General features: G+C 43.1%; 2 protein-coding genes across 4 annotated transcripts; both read right to left on the reverse strand.

Moving 5' to 3' along the window:
• Positions 1-17: 17 nt before the first annotated feature.
• LOC146581467 (uncharacterized) lies at positions 18-6242 on the reverse strand. Of its 3 annotated transcripts, none has more exons than XM_085283080.1 (6): positions 5206-6225; positions 4986-5045; positions 3987-4118; positions 2691-2837; positions 1130-1184; positions 18-513 (listed from the first exon to the last, which is right to left on the reverse strand). In XM_085283080.1, exons 1-6 carry the CDS (start codon positions 5368-5370, stop codon positions 407-409), a joined length of 666 nt encoding a protein of 221 aa, XP_085139206.1. In that variant the 5' UTR covers positions 5371-6225; the 3' UTR covers positions 18-406. The 3 variants fall into 3 exon arrangements, with proteins under 3 accessions (XP_085139206.1, XP_085139197.1, XP_085139215.1); XM_085283071.1 differs by having other exon boundaries at positions 18-516; positions 5206-6211; XM_085283089.1 differs by lacking the exon at positions 1130-1184 and having other exon boundaries at positions 18-516; positions 5206-6242.
• Positions 6243-6693: 451 nt separating this feature from the next.
• Positions 6694-16433, reverse strand: LOC146581468 (histone-lysine N-methyltransferase SETD7-like). The gene is made up of 8 exons (XM_085283042.1): positions 16291-16433; positions 13981-14110; positions 12700-12901; positions 12409-12598; positions 11341-11422; positions 11128-11245; positions 9897-10054; positions 6694-7636 (listed from the first exon to the last, which is right to left on the reverse strand). Exons 1-8 carry the CDS (start codon positions 16385-16387, stop codon positions 7444-7446), a joined length of 1170 nt encoding a protein of 389 aa, XP_085139168.1. The 5' UTR covers positions 16388-16433; the 3' UTR covers positions 6694-7443.
• Between the last annotated feature and the right edge of the window lie 552 nt (positions 16434-16985).

Raw genomic sequence — 16985 nt, forward strand, 5'->3', positions numbered from 1 at the left:
TTTCAGCTCTCCAACAGTTCAGTCCAATTTGTATTTAATGCATACATATCAAATATATTAAGTCAGAGCAAAAGTCATTCACACAGCGTAAAAAGAATTAAACATGAAAGTACTGACACGACGCACACACAGGTGTTCAGGCTTTGGCAAGTTTAAATGAGTCTGACTGTGGAATTGTGAGGCCATTAACCAAAAGAAACTCCCACAGCGCAACAATTCGTGTCTCTCCAACAGATCTGTAAAAAGTCCTGTTTTTCAAGACTTGGCATCTTGAGCTTCACTTGAATTATGTAATTCCGCCTCTGCCTGTGCTCAGAAGTAAACCCATAGACTTTAGCTTTAAATATAATGAACCTGCAGTCAGAAGGAAGCAAGCAGGAGTATGAAGTCCCCAACAGGCATGGTGTCAGGTCAGTCTGCTGTATGGGGGCAGGTTGGAGGAACCCTCCTCTTCTTCTGGATCGTCTTTGTGAGTCGTTTGAGCTGGAGAGTTAAACAGCCTGTTGTCTCCTCCTGCTGGACACACATGAGAACTTCATTACAGGACTGCTGAGAGTTGGACAACAAAAAACAGAAACACGGGCGAGACTTAGGTCCCCTGAGTTTGTGGTGCATAAAGGCGCGACTAGTTAATGGGTGGGACGTTTATTAGAAGTCTCTGGATCATAATGGTGGCCCGCTCAGCCTATGTTGTTTGGCATCAGAAAAACGATGCTGTTGTTTTGCAGATTAGATTCAAGCCCCTCCCACAATGCTTCATGCGACAAGTACAAGAAAAAAGATTAATGAATATGTTTCAGAGGAAGAGTGCTCATGCTACTTCCTTTTACCACTAGAGACCAATCAGGCACACTGCTACACAAACCTGACAGAGCAGCACACTAATGTGGATGCCCCCGTGACCTTTGAACCTGCTGCTTCATTGTACATGATTGTCTCATTCTCTGTCAGAGGCTTCATGGTGAGATTTCCTGAGTAGTGTCTGAAATTTCTTTCTTTGTTATCATTGTTTGGTGATAAAACACCAACACACACTTAACCTAAATCCACCACATTAAAATGTTATATGCTGGGTTCACCTTGATTATTGAGAAAATTTCCTAACACAGGATCCACATTTAAAGCTTACTCTGCAAAGTGCACATCTCCGTGTCCCCGGGATCACACTGAGGAACCAGGCTCTCCTGAAAACACACACACGACACATAGTGAACAAACTGAAGTGAAAACAGAACATCCAGGTGTGGCCTCGTGAGAACCCCACTGTGATTATGTCACACTGGTTAGTAAAGGGTTTTTTTAAAGACGTCACCAGCTTGGTTTTAGGAAACTGGACCCAACTAAGAAATGAAGACACGCTGGACTTATATGGCAGCAACCTGACAACCACAACGCCCACCCTTAATCATATCTGGCCTTAATTGCCTTGTTTACTCCAACTGGAACCATCATTTTGAAAATAATCATAAGACGCGTAAGATAAGATAGGCTTTATTAGTCCCACAGTTGGGAAATTTACAGCACTTTGTAATGAGACGTTAAACTAATCAGAGAGCGCTTGCTGATATCGCACAATCAATAAACCAGCTCAAACAGCTGGGCCATTTTCCTGCAAACATTTAGGATCCGCTTCATTAGGTACGCCTGTCCAAAGCCCTTTTGATGTAAATGTATAGTGTGCTGCACTTCCCTGTTGATGCCAGAGAATTTCAATCTGACACTGATGCAACGTGAACTCAAATAAGCACCCGTTATGACCAAGGTGTGGCGAAGAGAATCTCAGAAAGCACAGCCTTGTTGAACTTTGAATCAAACGGGCTAAAGCAGAAGACGCCGTTGGGTGCTGCTCCTATGAGCCGATCAGGTCACAGTGACTCACCAAAATGTTATCAACTGCGCACGGCTCCATCCTGGCTTTCAGCTGCTCCTCAGGATGCTGGTGCCACTTGTAATGGTGGAGACACTTTTGGAGACTCGTTATAAATGAAGCTGACCATGTCGTCTTTCAGTGTGCTCATCTTCTGATGGCTGCACAGCGTCACAAAGCTCATCTCAAACAGCTCAGTAACACCGAGTTCGCTGCACTCAAATCACCTCCACAGTCACCACACCTCAATCCATTACAGGGATGTGGCAGAGTGGGAGATTTGCATCAGGGATGTGCAAATGGCAAATCTATAGCGACTGCTGCAACTGTCAGTATGGACCAAAATCTGCAGCATCTAGTCTGGAAACATGCGGAGCTATGCTGGAACTAGCAAGCTGTAACTAATATTTTAGGCTAATGTTAGCAGCTCCTTAGTGAATGTGGACAATCCTACGAAAACAACCATAGGTAGCTTCTTTTTTTGTTTAAATCTGTGTGGCAAACACATTTAGTCCTGACCCGTGTCTTTGTCCAAGTATGTTTGCAACATAAAAACATTCTGCACGTGTTATTAGTTCATGTTTTTCTTTAGTTAAAAACCAGAGTCGTCTTCCTCTGAAATACACTGTTACTCATATTTTAATGTGAGGGTTATCATGTTGCTTTAATCTTAGCGTTTTCAAATGAAATCATGACTTTCAGGGTTCTTGTTCCTTACAATTACAGCACATTAGAGTAAATTTGACCTTTGTGTTTTTTGTTCATTCTAAATAAATAATTTGAGATGAAAACATGTTGTGATTTTTTACTATGCTGTCCTTACCAGTCCAGTTCTGGCATCATAGCAGGCACACAAGGGGATGCTGCGACAGCCCATGTAGCCGATGACAGAGGAGAAAACCAGGCTGATGGCGCAGGTTAGCAGGATGGTGGCGTTGGCACCTTTCACCATCCGATGAAGCACAAACGTCTGTGCAGGGAGACGAACAATGTTACAGCCATGAAGTGTGTGTGTAATAAAGAAATGGGGGGAGATCAGAGTGAAATTATCTCTCTAAAACACCAGCACCGAAACAAAAAGCTGCACATTTATTTATCCCTCCATGTGTTGGACATTTTTGTTACACATTTCAGCAAACTACCCAAAAACAAAACAAAACTGGAAAGCCACAAGACATGTTTGTGTGTAATCAACTTCCATGAACTGTGGATAAGTCTGCATATATAGAGTCGTACAAAGGAGGGCATATAAAAAACATCAGGATGTGACAGACAGGCAGCACTGACGTCCCACATCCTTAGCAGCAACACCAACTCACACATCCATGCTTCATCCTAGTGTCTGCACTACTGCGAAACAGCTGGCCAGAAGTGCTGCTGATGTGAGTCAAGATCACATCAGGAGAGCGCATAGCAAGGTTTCCCTCTCCAATAGGACGCCTCTGACATTGTTGGAAGATGTGAGCTTAAAGGCATGCTAACATGAGCTGCTGGTAAATATGTAAATCATCAACCCACTCAGAGGAACAGAAAAACAACAACAACAAAAAACCCCAAACATGGAATTTGATTCGTTTGTTTGCTGAACAACATTAATGTGTCAGGACATTCAGAAAGGTTATGCTAGGTTCCTGCACAAGTAACTGTGCAGGAGATGCAGGTGACCAGTGTCACATCTAAAATAATTGGAGACCTCCGGAACATGATAAATGGACCTGTTCCTATAACACTTTCTACTCTGAGCACTCAAAGCAACTTGCCTCATTCACCCATTTGCACAAGCACTTCTTATCTAACATTCACACACATTCACACTCCGATGGATGTACTGGAGAGCAACCTGGGGTCAGTATCTTCCCAAAGGATATTTGGCATGCAGACTGGAGCAGACAGGGATTGAACGCATTTTCCTGAATGTTTCAACCACTTTACCCCTGCAGATGATCTTGAGAAGTTAAAGTTCCTGAAACTCGTTGTGTAAAAGCACCTCAAGCTGGTCATTCACAACAGCAGGACCTGTTAGTTCTTGATGAAATGCAACCAGGTCTTATTTACTACAACTGACTTTGTCAAGAAATGAGTCACTGATTAAAACAGTGATTGTGTGTGTGCAGGTTACCACTTCAGGACTGTTGTGGTGATGGAAGACCTCTTTATCCTCCTGCCCATAGGTGAGGGTCAGACAGGAGTAACTTGATATGATGATTGCAGCCAAAACAGACAGGCCTGAGGCCACCACCATCACACTCACCTGAGGACAGACACACAAGTTCAGCCAAAGAAAGAGGACTCTGTGCTTATGTGTGTACGACTACCTTTTAATGAAGCCAAGTTTGAGTTTCAAACCATTGGAGAAAGGACATTTTTAGAAAGTGAATACAGTCTGGCTGGTTCTTACAGCGCTCCAAAGAGCTGTATGAGTTTTGTATTGGTTTAGAATTAGGTGTAGGGCGGGGTATCGGTTTGTTAGAGTTCGATTAGAGAACATGTTGTCTGAAGAGGAAAATAAATTAAGTACATCATAAACTTTCTTCTTCCACACTGGACCATCTGCATCTACCTCGCCTGGTCCCTTGCATCCTTGACCATCATAATCCAAATAATTTATTTTTAGTCCAAAGCCCTGTTGATGGACTGAACAGGAACCTGCTGGTGGCAGATTTAATATGTAAACATTAGCAGGTTGGCAGGTGAGGAAAGGCCCAAATCCAAGTTTTAACCAGAGGTCCTTAAACGGTTCTTTATTGTGACAGGGCTGCTGAAGTAACACCCATCACACACTTGTATCTGTGTGAAGTTTCACTGGCTGTAGTGCTCAGAGTGCAGTGTGGGGGACAAACATAACAATGGTGGCCAGGCATCAAATAACAGATGAGTTCAGCAAAGGTGCATGGTTGGCCTTTAATGCGAATGTGAGAGATGCACCAACACCTTAACTAAAGTACAACTCTGAATTTACTCCTCCTACTTTGCGGAATCTTTTTATTTTTATTTTCTTGTTAGTTGTGTTACTTGTTATTTTTGTTTGCTTGTTTTCCAGAGAAACGGACACGGTCATTCATTCTAAAAGTCCTGCTGATGTTATCAGTCAAGAATAAATGGCAACCATCACACTGACCAGTACTGGGTTCTTCCTCTGGGAGGCAAACAGCGCCAGCACACCTGGAGAGGCCATGATCTAAAGAAAGTGACACAGTTTAAAACAGTGCTTAGAAGAAAAGTGATGACAAAACAAGGATCCTAGCGGGAGATCTAAGTGACGAAACCCGTTTAGTTTTATACCCGAACAGGCAGGTGTCCTGCGGGTTTGTGTTATACTGAATGCCCGTTAGTCTCACCAGTCCTCCCCACAGCGGCGTCCTGGTGGTACTCAGCGGAGTGTCCTTGCGAAAAACAGCGTCCATGAGCCCGCAGACCACACAGAGACCAGCACAAGCCACCTGGAGGATACCGAGGCCGAGCACGCCCTTCTGGTTAAAAATAAAGTACCTGTACCGGTCCATGTCCGGGTGCTAACCCGACGCAAAGCACCCTGAAGTCCTTCGTGTGCCAACTCTGGTCAGAAGAAAAGTGGAGCTGCTCGACGGTGGAAACCTGAAGTTACTTTGATGCTCGCAGCGGCTTTCAGAAACATGAGTCCCGCTACCGACACCTGTGTCGTTGTTGTTCTCGTCCGACGGCCCTTTTATCGGGTAAAGTGAATCTTCCGGGCACTCGACGGATCTCGATGTTGGTTCAGCAGGTAGGAAGTTTATCCATTAACCTGTGCCCGGCGGCAGGTGGAGAGCAGGAAGGGATTTCCGAGTCCAGAGTCTGGACCGTGGGCAGCCAAGCCCCACCCTCACTGCAGGTTTAACACGCACACCGTGGAAGCTCCTGACCTTAAATCCAGCCCGGTCCTTTCGGCGTGGAGTGTCCGTGCTCTCCACGGTCCAAAGACTTTCAGCCCTGCGACCGGCCCGGTCTCCTAAGCTGCACAACGATGGGCAAAACCAGGAACGAAAATGGATGGACTCTGAAAACAGCGATCCTCTCAACTGTGTGGACTTTTGAGCCACGATAATCAATTAAATCGATAAGACACGTTGCATAGAAGAAGCTAGGCTTTTCCCTGAAATAAAACTTGCTTTGGAGCCCCCAGACTTTCCCGATTTAGACAACATTTTGATCCATCTCTCATCTCTGTCAGGTTAATGGTTATTGCGCAAGTAGCTTTATGGAGAAGTTTACAGAACATTGTTTTGCTGCAGTAAGAAGCTGTTCTTGTACACCGTGAGTGTGTGTTTACAGGTTATCTTTAAGATCTTGATCATGATTTTCTTTGTGATATCTACACCTAATCCACACGAACCAAACCTTTAGGATCCAAACAGTCTTTCTATTCGTGCACCTGTATGATGTCCGGCACACGGCTCTTATTACAAGTACGCAAGTAAACTGTGAATCACACAAAGCTAGAGTCAAGGAATAAAAATATGGAAGCCAAGATTTACTTTCATGTTTACCAAGTAGCCTCCTGGACATCTGAAACCAGAGCGGTGAAAACTTGTTTTCTTCAGTGACTGTATTTGTGTTTTTGTAAACATTAAAATATTAATGATAGCGCTGTTTTGGCTGATGTGATAAATCAGGACACAGGATAATGAGCACATGGGTAAAGAGAGGATGAGAACTCGTCAATAGTCTGTCCTCATCGTTTTATAAATCAGCAGCGATGTTATGGGGGTCGTTGCTGCTACAGGAGATTCTACCAATTAAAAATTAAAACAAAAAAAGTCAAAACTTTCCATTCTTGTGTCTTAAGATGATGATGCATGCAGACTGGGTTTCCTTACCTTGTACTTTTATTTCCGAGAGCATATGCACACAGATAGTTTGGTTAGAAAAGTGAAACAAGCTCACAGGTGAGTAATGGCAGACATTCCATTATTTTCTCCCAAAGTTCTTGGATTAGAAACGCCCTTTACAAAGCTCAGGTCGTACAGTACCTAACCACTTCAGATCTTAGAAATAAATTAGCCACTGCGATGTTTATCCTGTACGGCAAGTAAACAGATCTGTCAAGTTACACTTTATGAAATGTATAGATTGGGATACGTAAATTAGTGCAAATGAAGTGTGGGCTGAACAGTTTGCAACAGATGACACAAAGACTGTGGGGTCCAAATAGTGGTGTTTGGAGGGGAGCTCTGTTAGGTAAACAGCAGCTAGAAGACACATACAGTGAGTGAGGATTCAGACAGTGGAAACTGAAGGAAGTCATCATTGCACAGAAATCTTGACTTGAATGAGGGTGTGTGTGATGAAGAGGATGTCAGACAGAGCGGCGCCTCCAGCCACAGATGTGTCTCCTCTAATATCATTTGGTTTCTTGCATAGTTCTTGTGTTTCTTTGGCCTGAGAGAGGCCTCCAATCATCCTGAATTGCTCAAGTAGTATTCCATTTGAATACTAAACTTGGTAACTTTGCAAATATTTCTCTAATATCAATTGCCACAATGCTCCAGCAGTCTTGTAAGGTGGTAGCACAGGTAGAGGGGAACGTTTTCATTGTCCAGAGGTATTCATCTGCAATCTCACTGTCCAGTAGGAGCCCCTCCTCTCTGCTCAAACGCCTCTAGCTCTCGCTTGTACCAATCAGGAGCCTCCGGGCCATTTTTTCCAGTTGGCTGGTGATCGTAACCGTAGGCAACCGTTAGCTCCTCATCTTTTTGCACAGCCCTCAAGGTTCGGATGCACTTGATTGGCCCAAAACGAGGATGGACAAACCTGTGCAAACCCAGGATAAACACAAATGCACAAAGTCAGGCAAGAAACACTACTTTGTGATTTCATTGTGAGATATGCTACAGTGACGTCTGTCATGGTACCACAAGTTAGATGCTTAGTATATTACTGGGTCTCGGGGCAAATCTTTGGAACATTTTTGGTGTAGGAAAGGTGATATGAGACAGGGCCGGAGGCAGGATGTACCATGGACTGGTCCTATTAGAATCACCCACTGCCCTAAGTGGCAGTGACTGAAAGTGTTGTTTAAAATAGTTAACTAAAGTTAACTAAAGTAAACAGGTGCCTGAATTTATTCTCAAAGCATCTAACTTTGTGTTTTAGAGACTTCTACATTGTACTCTCAGATGGTGCAGCAGGCTAACGCAGGCTAACACAAGGATAGAATACACGGAGCTTCCACATGAATGGTACAACGGTTATTTTATTGAATGGGATGGCAAACAATGCTCTAAGCACCTGCTCCTGGAAAGAAACCTTGCTGGTTTACAAAGACGAACACGTAAATAAATAAATGTGTGCATGATGAGAGTAATGATGGTTGATTGATGACCCTGAACTCAGTGTTTACTCTACACAGATGAGATATAAGCTGCTAATGCTAATATTTGCTTATAAAAACAACTACTGGTTTAACTTTAAAACTTGACAGTGCTCACATGCTAAGTTAGCTTTTTGTCATTTGAAGCTTAGTAAAATAAAATAATCAAATCACTACATGTCGCTAGTTCAATGAGCTCTTAGCTCAGGCTTTCCTGAGCAGCTGTATCGTTTGTCATCTTTGTACAAGTGTGGCCAACTACACAGAATAACTGCAACCTGTGTCAAGAGGTATATATGAATATAGCATTAGCCTCCTTACACTGACTAGCCCCCCAAAAAAACCAAAACCAAAGAATCCACTGCTGGTGCTGATGTGATATTTTCCATAACAACATTAATGGGACCATTGCTGTTAGGGGGTTAAAGCGGGGTACATGTACTTTTTTCTCTCTTGATCTTTAACTTGCTGTTACTGGAAGGGGAATAACCACATGCAAATCAGGTGTTCACTGTCCAGGCTATGGCTCACTGTTCACCTACCGACAGCTGAAAACGGCTCCAGCCCCACTATACGACACTGTGTGTTATTAAGACAGCATGACCACTGAACTGTTCAAACTGTCTCCGTGGTTCTCAGTTCTGACAGGTGGGGCACAAGTTACCTGGCAGAAAAGTCGCGCTGAACTAACTTTTACGGCAGAACAAAGAAATTTATAATTAATTAGGATTAATAATATGCACATCTGCTGAAAGCTGCAGCCGTGTGTCCATAAGAAGAAGAAGAAGAAGTGCACTGAAAAGCGTGAACACGTGGTCGGGTCTGTCGTGCATCGTTTACAGTGGTGCCGAAAACCAGGACTGGGTCACGAGAGACCCGACCACGTGTTCACATTTTCAGTATACTTCTTATTGCAGCTGTCCACTAACACACTGGGCTGCAGCTTTTGTGCTACAGCCTACACACATCAACAACAACAGGACCCAGTTCATTCAGTTTTAAGCCAGCGAGGCATGATTGGGGATTGGCGTGATCGGCTTGATCAGGTGTGCCCGTCTCCCCTGCAGCTGCAGACCATGCCCCAGCACAGCTCTGCAGTCAGAAACAGGCTCACTGCAGCCACTAAGAGTGAAGAGTATTAAACTCTCCCTGAATTATATGTTTTCATCTCTGTGAACAAGTTTCTGGATTTCTTTTCTTTAATAAAACTAAGACTGAACTTTATTTTTCCATGTTTGGCAATGTTCACGTTCTATTTAACTTGTTGCGTTTTTGAAGAAGTGCTGCAGACTAATGAAGCAGTCTAGTGACAAAAGCCTCAAATAGTTAAATGAAAGTTGTTTGTTTAAAACAAAAATTACTGAAGGATTCATTGTGAATGACTTTGTTATCTAAATAAAGTTGCAGCTTTCTGTCACTGTTTTGCTTCGATGGGGCGTGAATGTGTGGGGAATGATGAAAAGGTTTGAGAACCACTGATCTAGCTGAGGAAAAACAGTTCTATTAAAAATAATTCCCTTCTGTATAACTCATCAAAGATTGCTTGATGTCTTCGGGAGCAGTAACAACATTGGTGGTGCATGACTACAGAAAGTCTTCAGCTGGTCTGAGTGAGGTTATTTCTGTTCAATTTGTAATCACATCAGGCTTCTTTTTTTTAAATGTCAGACTCTGCTGGTCAACCTGTCAGCTTATACTCACGGGTCATATTTGCAGTTGGGGATGAAAGAGTGGTTTGCTTTATGACCCAGAGACGCGCAGTATCTGTCCGTCTGGCCAAATGGCTGAGGGACGTCAATCACGGTATCCTCATCGAGTGAAATTGTGTTTCCATTCAGTGCCCAGTCCCTGCTGTCCACCTGATGAGTCACGGATAAAAACACAAAGAAAACACAAGCGCATTTAATGGGGATAATTCTACAGGGTGGGTCATTCATATGGATACAGCGTAACAACATGGGAATGGTTGGTGATATTAAAGTCCTGTTTGTGGCACATTAGTATATGTGAGGGGCAAACTCCTCAAGATGGGCGGTGACCATGGTGGCCATTTAGAAGTCGGCCATCTTGGATACAACTTTTGTTTCTTCAATAGGAAGAGGGCCATGTGACACATCAAACTTATTGGTAATGTCACAACAATGGTGTGCTTGGTTTCAATGTAACTTTATTCTTTCATGAGTTATTTACAAGTTTCTCTTTGTTCACAGCCATTGACATGTCGAAGGTTAACACGTGAGGATTGAAATTGTGTTGATATCTGGTGAACGCAGTAACCGGGTCATTGCAGCAGATTTCAATGCAAGACCCCCTACGAGACCACCCATCTCCCATGCTACAGTTAGCAAACTGCTTGCTAAGTTTGGTGAAACTGGTTCAGTGTTGGATTTGCAAAAATGTGGACGCAAGAAAACTGTCACTGATGAAGAAACATCAGTGGCTGTCCTAGCTTCATTTAGCAAGAGCCCACAGCGTAGCACTCGCCGCATGTCACTGGAGAGTGGCATTAGTCGAACGTCCCTTCGGCGGATATTAGCTACTCACAAATGGCAGCCTTACAAACTCCAGCTGCTGCAGCATCTCAGCGAGGATGACCCAGATCGGCGCACAGAATTTGCAGAATGGGCAAAACAAAAACTGGAACAGGACCCTCAGTTCACGCAGAAGATTTTGTTCAGTGATGAGACAAACTTCTATGTGAATGGTGTTAACAAACAAAACCACCGCTATTGGTCTGACCCTAACCCACACTGGATGGATCCCTCCAAGACTGTTGGAACAACAAAAGTGATGGTTTGGTGTGGTATATGGGGGACAACGATAGTGGGTCCATTCTTCATCAATGGAAACCTCAAGGCCACTGGATATTTGAAACTGCTACATGATGACTCTTAATGACCTTGGTGCGTTGTTTGTGGTCTGTGTTTCATACCTCAGAGTGGGTGATGCGTACTCCATTGTAAAAAGCCATCACAGTGTTGGCCTCAGCACCTGTCTTGGCGAAAAGTCCCTGTCCTGCTCCTCTGATTGTAGAGTCTGCCACAAACACTCTGACAAACAGAGGCAGGGGTAAGACAATGAAATACTGACCACGAATTCAAGAGGAACAATGTGATTGGTCAGGATTCCTATAAAACGTATCTACCTTTGGCTCTCATAAGGATCTGGAAGCAGAGTATGGGTGGCGATACAGGTGGATGTGGATTTGTCATACGAGTACACAGGACCTGTAAAAGAAGATTGTCAGATTAGTGGGATTCTTTAACCACAGGCCTTTCTCCATGAAATACAAGTGGAACCATATTAACCAGGGCCAGAGGAAATGACACGAGCATGGGTGGTGGACAGCACATGCAAGGCAGCATTGGTTAATGAGTGAAATGTAAAAAAACAAACTTCAATTAGAATGATACCAAAGTGACAGTAATTCCTCTACATATATCTCAGAACTGTTCAGTCACATTAGCCAGCTTAAATAAACGGTTGCATCCATGGCTCCTGCTGGCTTTCGGCTCTTGAAACTAGCCTAAATATTAATAGTCGTTGTGTCTCACGTTTCTGGACACTGACCAGCTGAGAGAGGAGCAGCACTTAGTGATGATGTGAAGAAGTTAGTGTATAACTTAAAGCAGTTTTAATAAATCCTTTAGAACTTTAAGGGGAAGCTTTCAAGAACATAAGATCAGCTCTTGTAGGTTTTAACACAGTTTCACAATTTGGCTCAACCGAAAACTTTCATATTAGCATCCATGGACCGTGAACTTGGTTATATGTTAATCTTCTTAAACCTGGTAGGAGCAGAAAGTAAAGCTGTCCAGGCAGAGTGCAGCAAAATGCAAAGGAGAGACTTTCACACAGGAAGTACAAATTATGAAATGGGATGTTTTAGTCTGGTCCATTTGTCAAGCTGCAAGCTATTAAACTGCTAAACAATTTAACAGCTTGCCCGTGCACATGATGGAGGTTTCTATCATTACGTTTCCAGTATATTACATTGCACTGAAACGATCCATGTCATCATGCATTATACCATAACACAGTTTCTTGATAATAAATGTATTATTATTTATTCACATCTATTAACGCTTTAGCCTTTTGCATCTTGAAAATCCAACATAATCAATTTTAGGAAAAGGGCAATTTCTTATTAAATGCATCAACTCCTGAACAAAAGTCTCGACAAACAAATGTGGACGTTGGCATCACTCCTTACTATTGGGGCTGATTTCGAAGCGTGGTCTCCCAGTCTGGTTGGAGATGACAGCAGCAAGTTGGGCCTCAATGAGCTCCCCATCCACAAAGCTTCCATATAGAGCCGTTCGACCGTCAGGGTAGATATACGCTACAGAGTCACCAGTCATTTCCCCGTCCTCGTTTACCTCCCCAAACACACAGCCTCTGTCCTAGACGCACCACAGTACACGCCAACATGCACAATACACATGGTTAGAAATACTTCTGCTATGTTCTGTATAAGCAGAAGTTAGACAGTAAGCTGACTCACAGGGTAGTAGACCCAGCATTCCCCACAGCGGTTGTTGCCTTTGTACTGGCCCTTGAACACCAGGTGACCCTCGCCATCGAACTCCTGAGCAGGCCCATTAAGCTCTCCGTCCACATATGTCCCGTTGAGGACGCCCCCATCTTCGTAGGTGTACACTCCTTGGCCCTGCAGAGCATCATCTACATAGAACCCCTCTAAAGTGCTGTGAGAGGGAAAAGAAGGACAACTGCAATTAAGATTTTTACATTTGAAGTCTAAATTCAATCTTCAAGGTGAATAGGGCCAGACAAAGGTTATTTATGTCTCCAGTATTTCTTTCTGAGGTTTGTCTAACTGTTCCTTCTTATTCAGGACAAACTTTAATCCTGAAAAACAAAACCAGTGCTGACATTCTAAAAAGTACAACATAATATTATCATTATATCAGCCATATGATATCATTTATTAAAAAAGAACAAACAAAACTTTTTCACATTTCTGTGGTATTGTTTTGAGAGAGGTAGTGGTGGTATGGCATAAAATAACTCAATGTATACTGCACGACAATTTTAGGGGTAGTTTTAAAAGGAAATTACATCTGTGATGGTTTTGTAATTACATCGGACAGGTTTGGTCACAGGTTTTCTGGCAGCCCACAATCAGACTGTGTTGGTATATCTGCAATGGTCCCATTAATAATCTATTCCATCTACGGGGCAAGCCGCTCAGTCATGTGTTGTACTGCATGTTTGGACTTGGAGGAGGAGAGTAGTTGTTTTCTTGTTTACTTCTGATGCCGCTGCCTGTAATCCAGTAATGTTTGTAACTGTAATGCTCAAGAACTTTACTCTGTTTTTCTACTGAAAAGCACACATGCATTAACACAATATTAATAAGTAAGTCTCAAAACCTTCTATTGGCAAATACATATGTAGCTTTGGAAAGGTGCCATTACACAGCTGCAGTAACACAGATGTTCACTTATCGCACAGCACACTATCACAATACCTGCGTCTGACTGCTCCTGCAGTGTTACACTCTTCTCCTTGGAGGAAACTGACCGCTGCTCAAAGCCATGTCCTCTGCTGTCACATGCATAATCGTACTTTTCTTTTATTATTACCAATATATCCACAATAATGAGGCGTTTGTCAGATAAATGCAGAACATACATCTTTCATATCTGGCAGTGACAGCGGTCAGATATAGTAAATGTTTTTAATTCAAGTAATGTCAGATTTACGTCCCCATCAGTGATCCTAACAGATTATTTAAGTCCTTAGTTTGTTATGTTTACAGTACCTTCCATCAAAGAAGAAGAACTTGCCCTTGCCATTTTTCTCTCCATGGGTGAAATGTCCTTCAAAGCGATCACTGGACGAGTAGGTCACAGTGCAGAAACCATGGGGCTGACCATCTTCATCCAATGGACCTGAAAGTTCATGCAGACACAATGTTTCAGTGTGATGAGGATGAGTTTTTAAATGAAATCAGGTTATAGAAATAGATCCCAGATAGGCCCATCCATTTGTTTTCATGGATCTACCATAAAATACTAAACAAAGCATGTTCAGCTGATTTAAACGAGTACTACAAATAAAGCCTGTAAAAGGTTTCTGCTGAGGTCCTCAAGCTCCTTTCTTAAACGCCTAAAGCACTTCCTGTATCTACTGTTACATTTTAGCCACGTCCCTCATGGAGCAGCAACAAGACCCGTGGATGATTACAGAGGCACCTGGCTAAAAGGACATGTCAGTCTAGAGCTCTAATAATTTGTTTTTGGACACTTTTGCTAACAGTGACATCTCTATTTTTTACTCTCTCGGTCTACTCCAACAACTTACTTGTTAACCTCTTGCTTTAACCGTTACATCCAACCAAAACATCAGTTGTGATTTGTAAAGTATGAACCAAATGATGCCTAAAGTCTATTTAGCATAGATGGGTCATTATTTTCAAAATCCTCACAATAAGCAAAGTATCCTTCAATGTTCCAGAAGTTCAGTGCAGGTTACATCAGGTGGTTTCTTCAGTGGTGCTGACATAGCTCAGCAGAAACACTTGGTCATTACACACGGCGATAGAAATTAAACCCCAACTGATACAAGGTTTGTTTTTTTGTTTCTTTAAAGACTGATACTCATATTTGGTGATTTAGTAACCCGGGTTTCTAATATCACAGGTTTTGTGATAAGATCGTGACAATGCAAATTAAAAAGCAATGACGTTGAAGAGTGCCCTCTGATGGACAAACTGCAACATCAACACTCAAAGTTGTTGAGTGCTTCTCCCATCTCTTCTTTTTATTGGATTTATAGGTTCTTATCAGCCATCGATAATCCGGCAAACAGCAAATATCATCAGCCTGCTGATAAATCAGTCAGGCTCTAATGCAATTAAACACCAAACACTGTTGTTCCTCTATGTTTAATTGCACTAAAGTTCCTTTCAAAGAAAACTCGAACAGAAGAATAATTCAATCAGTTCCCATTAGTTGTTAATGACACACGGAACCAGTTACAATATTTTACTTCAGTCAGGAAATGAAACGGCAATGCTGGCGACAAAACACCAACTAAAATCTATTTTATTGCAAAAGGAAGCATCAGTACGTCCCTGGAGTGGAAATAAAAGCTTCATTTGCACGTGCTAATCACATCACAACACTCCTGGAAATAAATAAATTCAACAATAATAACTCGACACACTTTTAACCAACCACCAAGTAACAATAACATTTCTTAATATGTGTTATGTGAGAGTTTGGTTGACAGCATATTCGTACATAATTGTTACTCACTCACAGTGAGTAGATAACTGAGATTACAGCAAATGAAACTAAGTTACAGCTGGAATATAAACGAGGCAAACAAACAGCAGCGCAACACGATACCGTTGTATTTGCAGAATTCAGTAGGCCAGACTTCCAACGTGCAAAGCAGTACTGAGTCAGGGAAACGGGTTAAACCGTTTCAACCTCTGAGGGCAGTTATTTAGTCGGGGTGGGTAGAAACCCTTTACGGCGGTGTTGGGGCTTTTTAAACCTTCTGACTTCTTACAGCGTGTCCAGTCGGTTTCCTTTGAAAGAGCACTGTGATTAGCTCTGTGAGGGCTGCGTGCTAACGGGGGCTTCGGGTCCGTAGCTTTCAGCACTGTGTGCGCCACAGCGGAGTTTTCAGCCCGGGTCTCCTAACGCGACAGCACTACTTTAGTCCGACGCAGTGAAATCTCAGTCCAGCCTCTGAACGAGGGAGAAAGAACCCGCGTGTAACGGTGGTGCTAGTTTAACAACAAAGACGTGCAGCACTACAACAAAAAGTAACATTTGGTGTCATTCTGCACTTCCTGCCCTGCTGACTAAACACAGCAGCCACGCTGGCAGCGGAGCACTAATACCCCACACACCGCCCTCACGCGCCTGACCGGCGGATCTCCTTGTCAAACAGAGGGCCTGGCGCTGCGAGCTCCCGAGCAGGCCCGCCGACAGATCCACTCATGAAGATTTGTTTAAAGACAATCGACACCACTCAGCCAAAGTGCTGAGAATACCTTCTCCACGGTGCAAATGCAGTCGTTCACGCGTACACGGCACGAATGGCAGAGGTTACGTACCTTCTACAACCTCTTCTACATTTTCATCGTCGCTGTCCATGCTGCAGGAGACCGCTGTGACCGCACCACGGCTTCGACTGCTTTTCCTGCCACCCATGTGGCGTCGTTTGGGGACGGTAACATGACAACCGGGGACACCTTTTTTCACATGCCACACGTTTCGTGGGCATTTCATTATATTTGCACGGAAATATAGCGTGTTTAAAACTAGTAGGTTATTATTAAAAATAAGAAATCTCAACGAGCTTACTTTAATAAAAAAAATCATAAGAGTAAATAAACTGACAGTGCACTTAGATCCCCCCAGTAGAGCCAACATTTACATAAAGAATTTCTGTAAACATTTAATGGCATTTCTTAGCCGTCGCTGCTCAAAGTGGGGTTTTCTACAAAATAACCATTATAGCTATAAGGTCACATTTTCTTCTTCTTTCTGCACTAAGAAGAAGAAAAGGCCATCTCACCCTAACCTTTTCTGTCACACCAGCGTGTCCTCCATTACTACATCTATGAACGTCCTGTGTGGTCTTCCTCTTTTCCTTGTGCCGGGCGACTTCATTGTCAACATGCATGTGCAAACTTGCTCAGCTTCATCTCCAAAGCAGTCCACCTGAGCTGTCCCTCTGATGTGGTCATTTCTAATGTTGTCAGTGCCGGTCACTCCCAGGGGAAAAGCCCCTTCAGCTCTGCCACCT

This window comes from Mchenga conophoros, linkage group LG2 (genome assembly GCF_057382185.1).
Source record: "Mchenga conophoros isolate Kocher_MC1m ecotype Shallow Benthic linkage group LG2, M_conophoros_male_GT1.1, whole genome shotgun sequence".
Classification (NCBI taxonomy): domain Eukaryota; kingdom Metazoa; phylum Chordata; class Actinopteri; order Cichliformes; family Cichlidae; genus Mchenga; species Mchenga conophoros.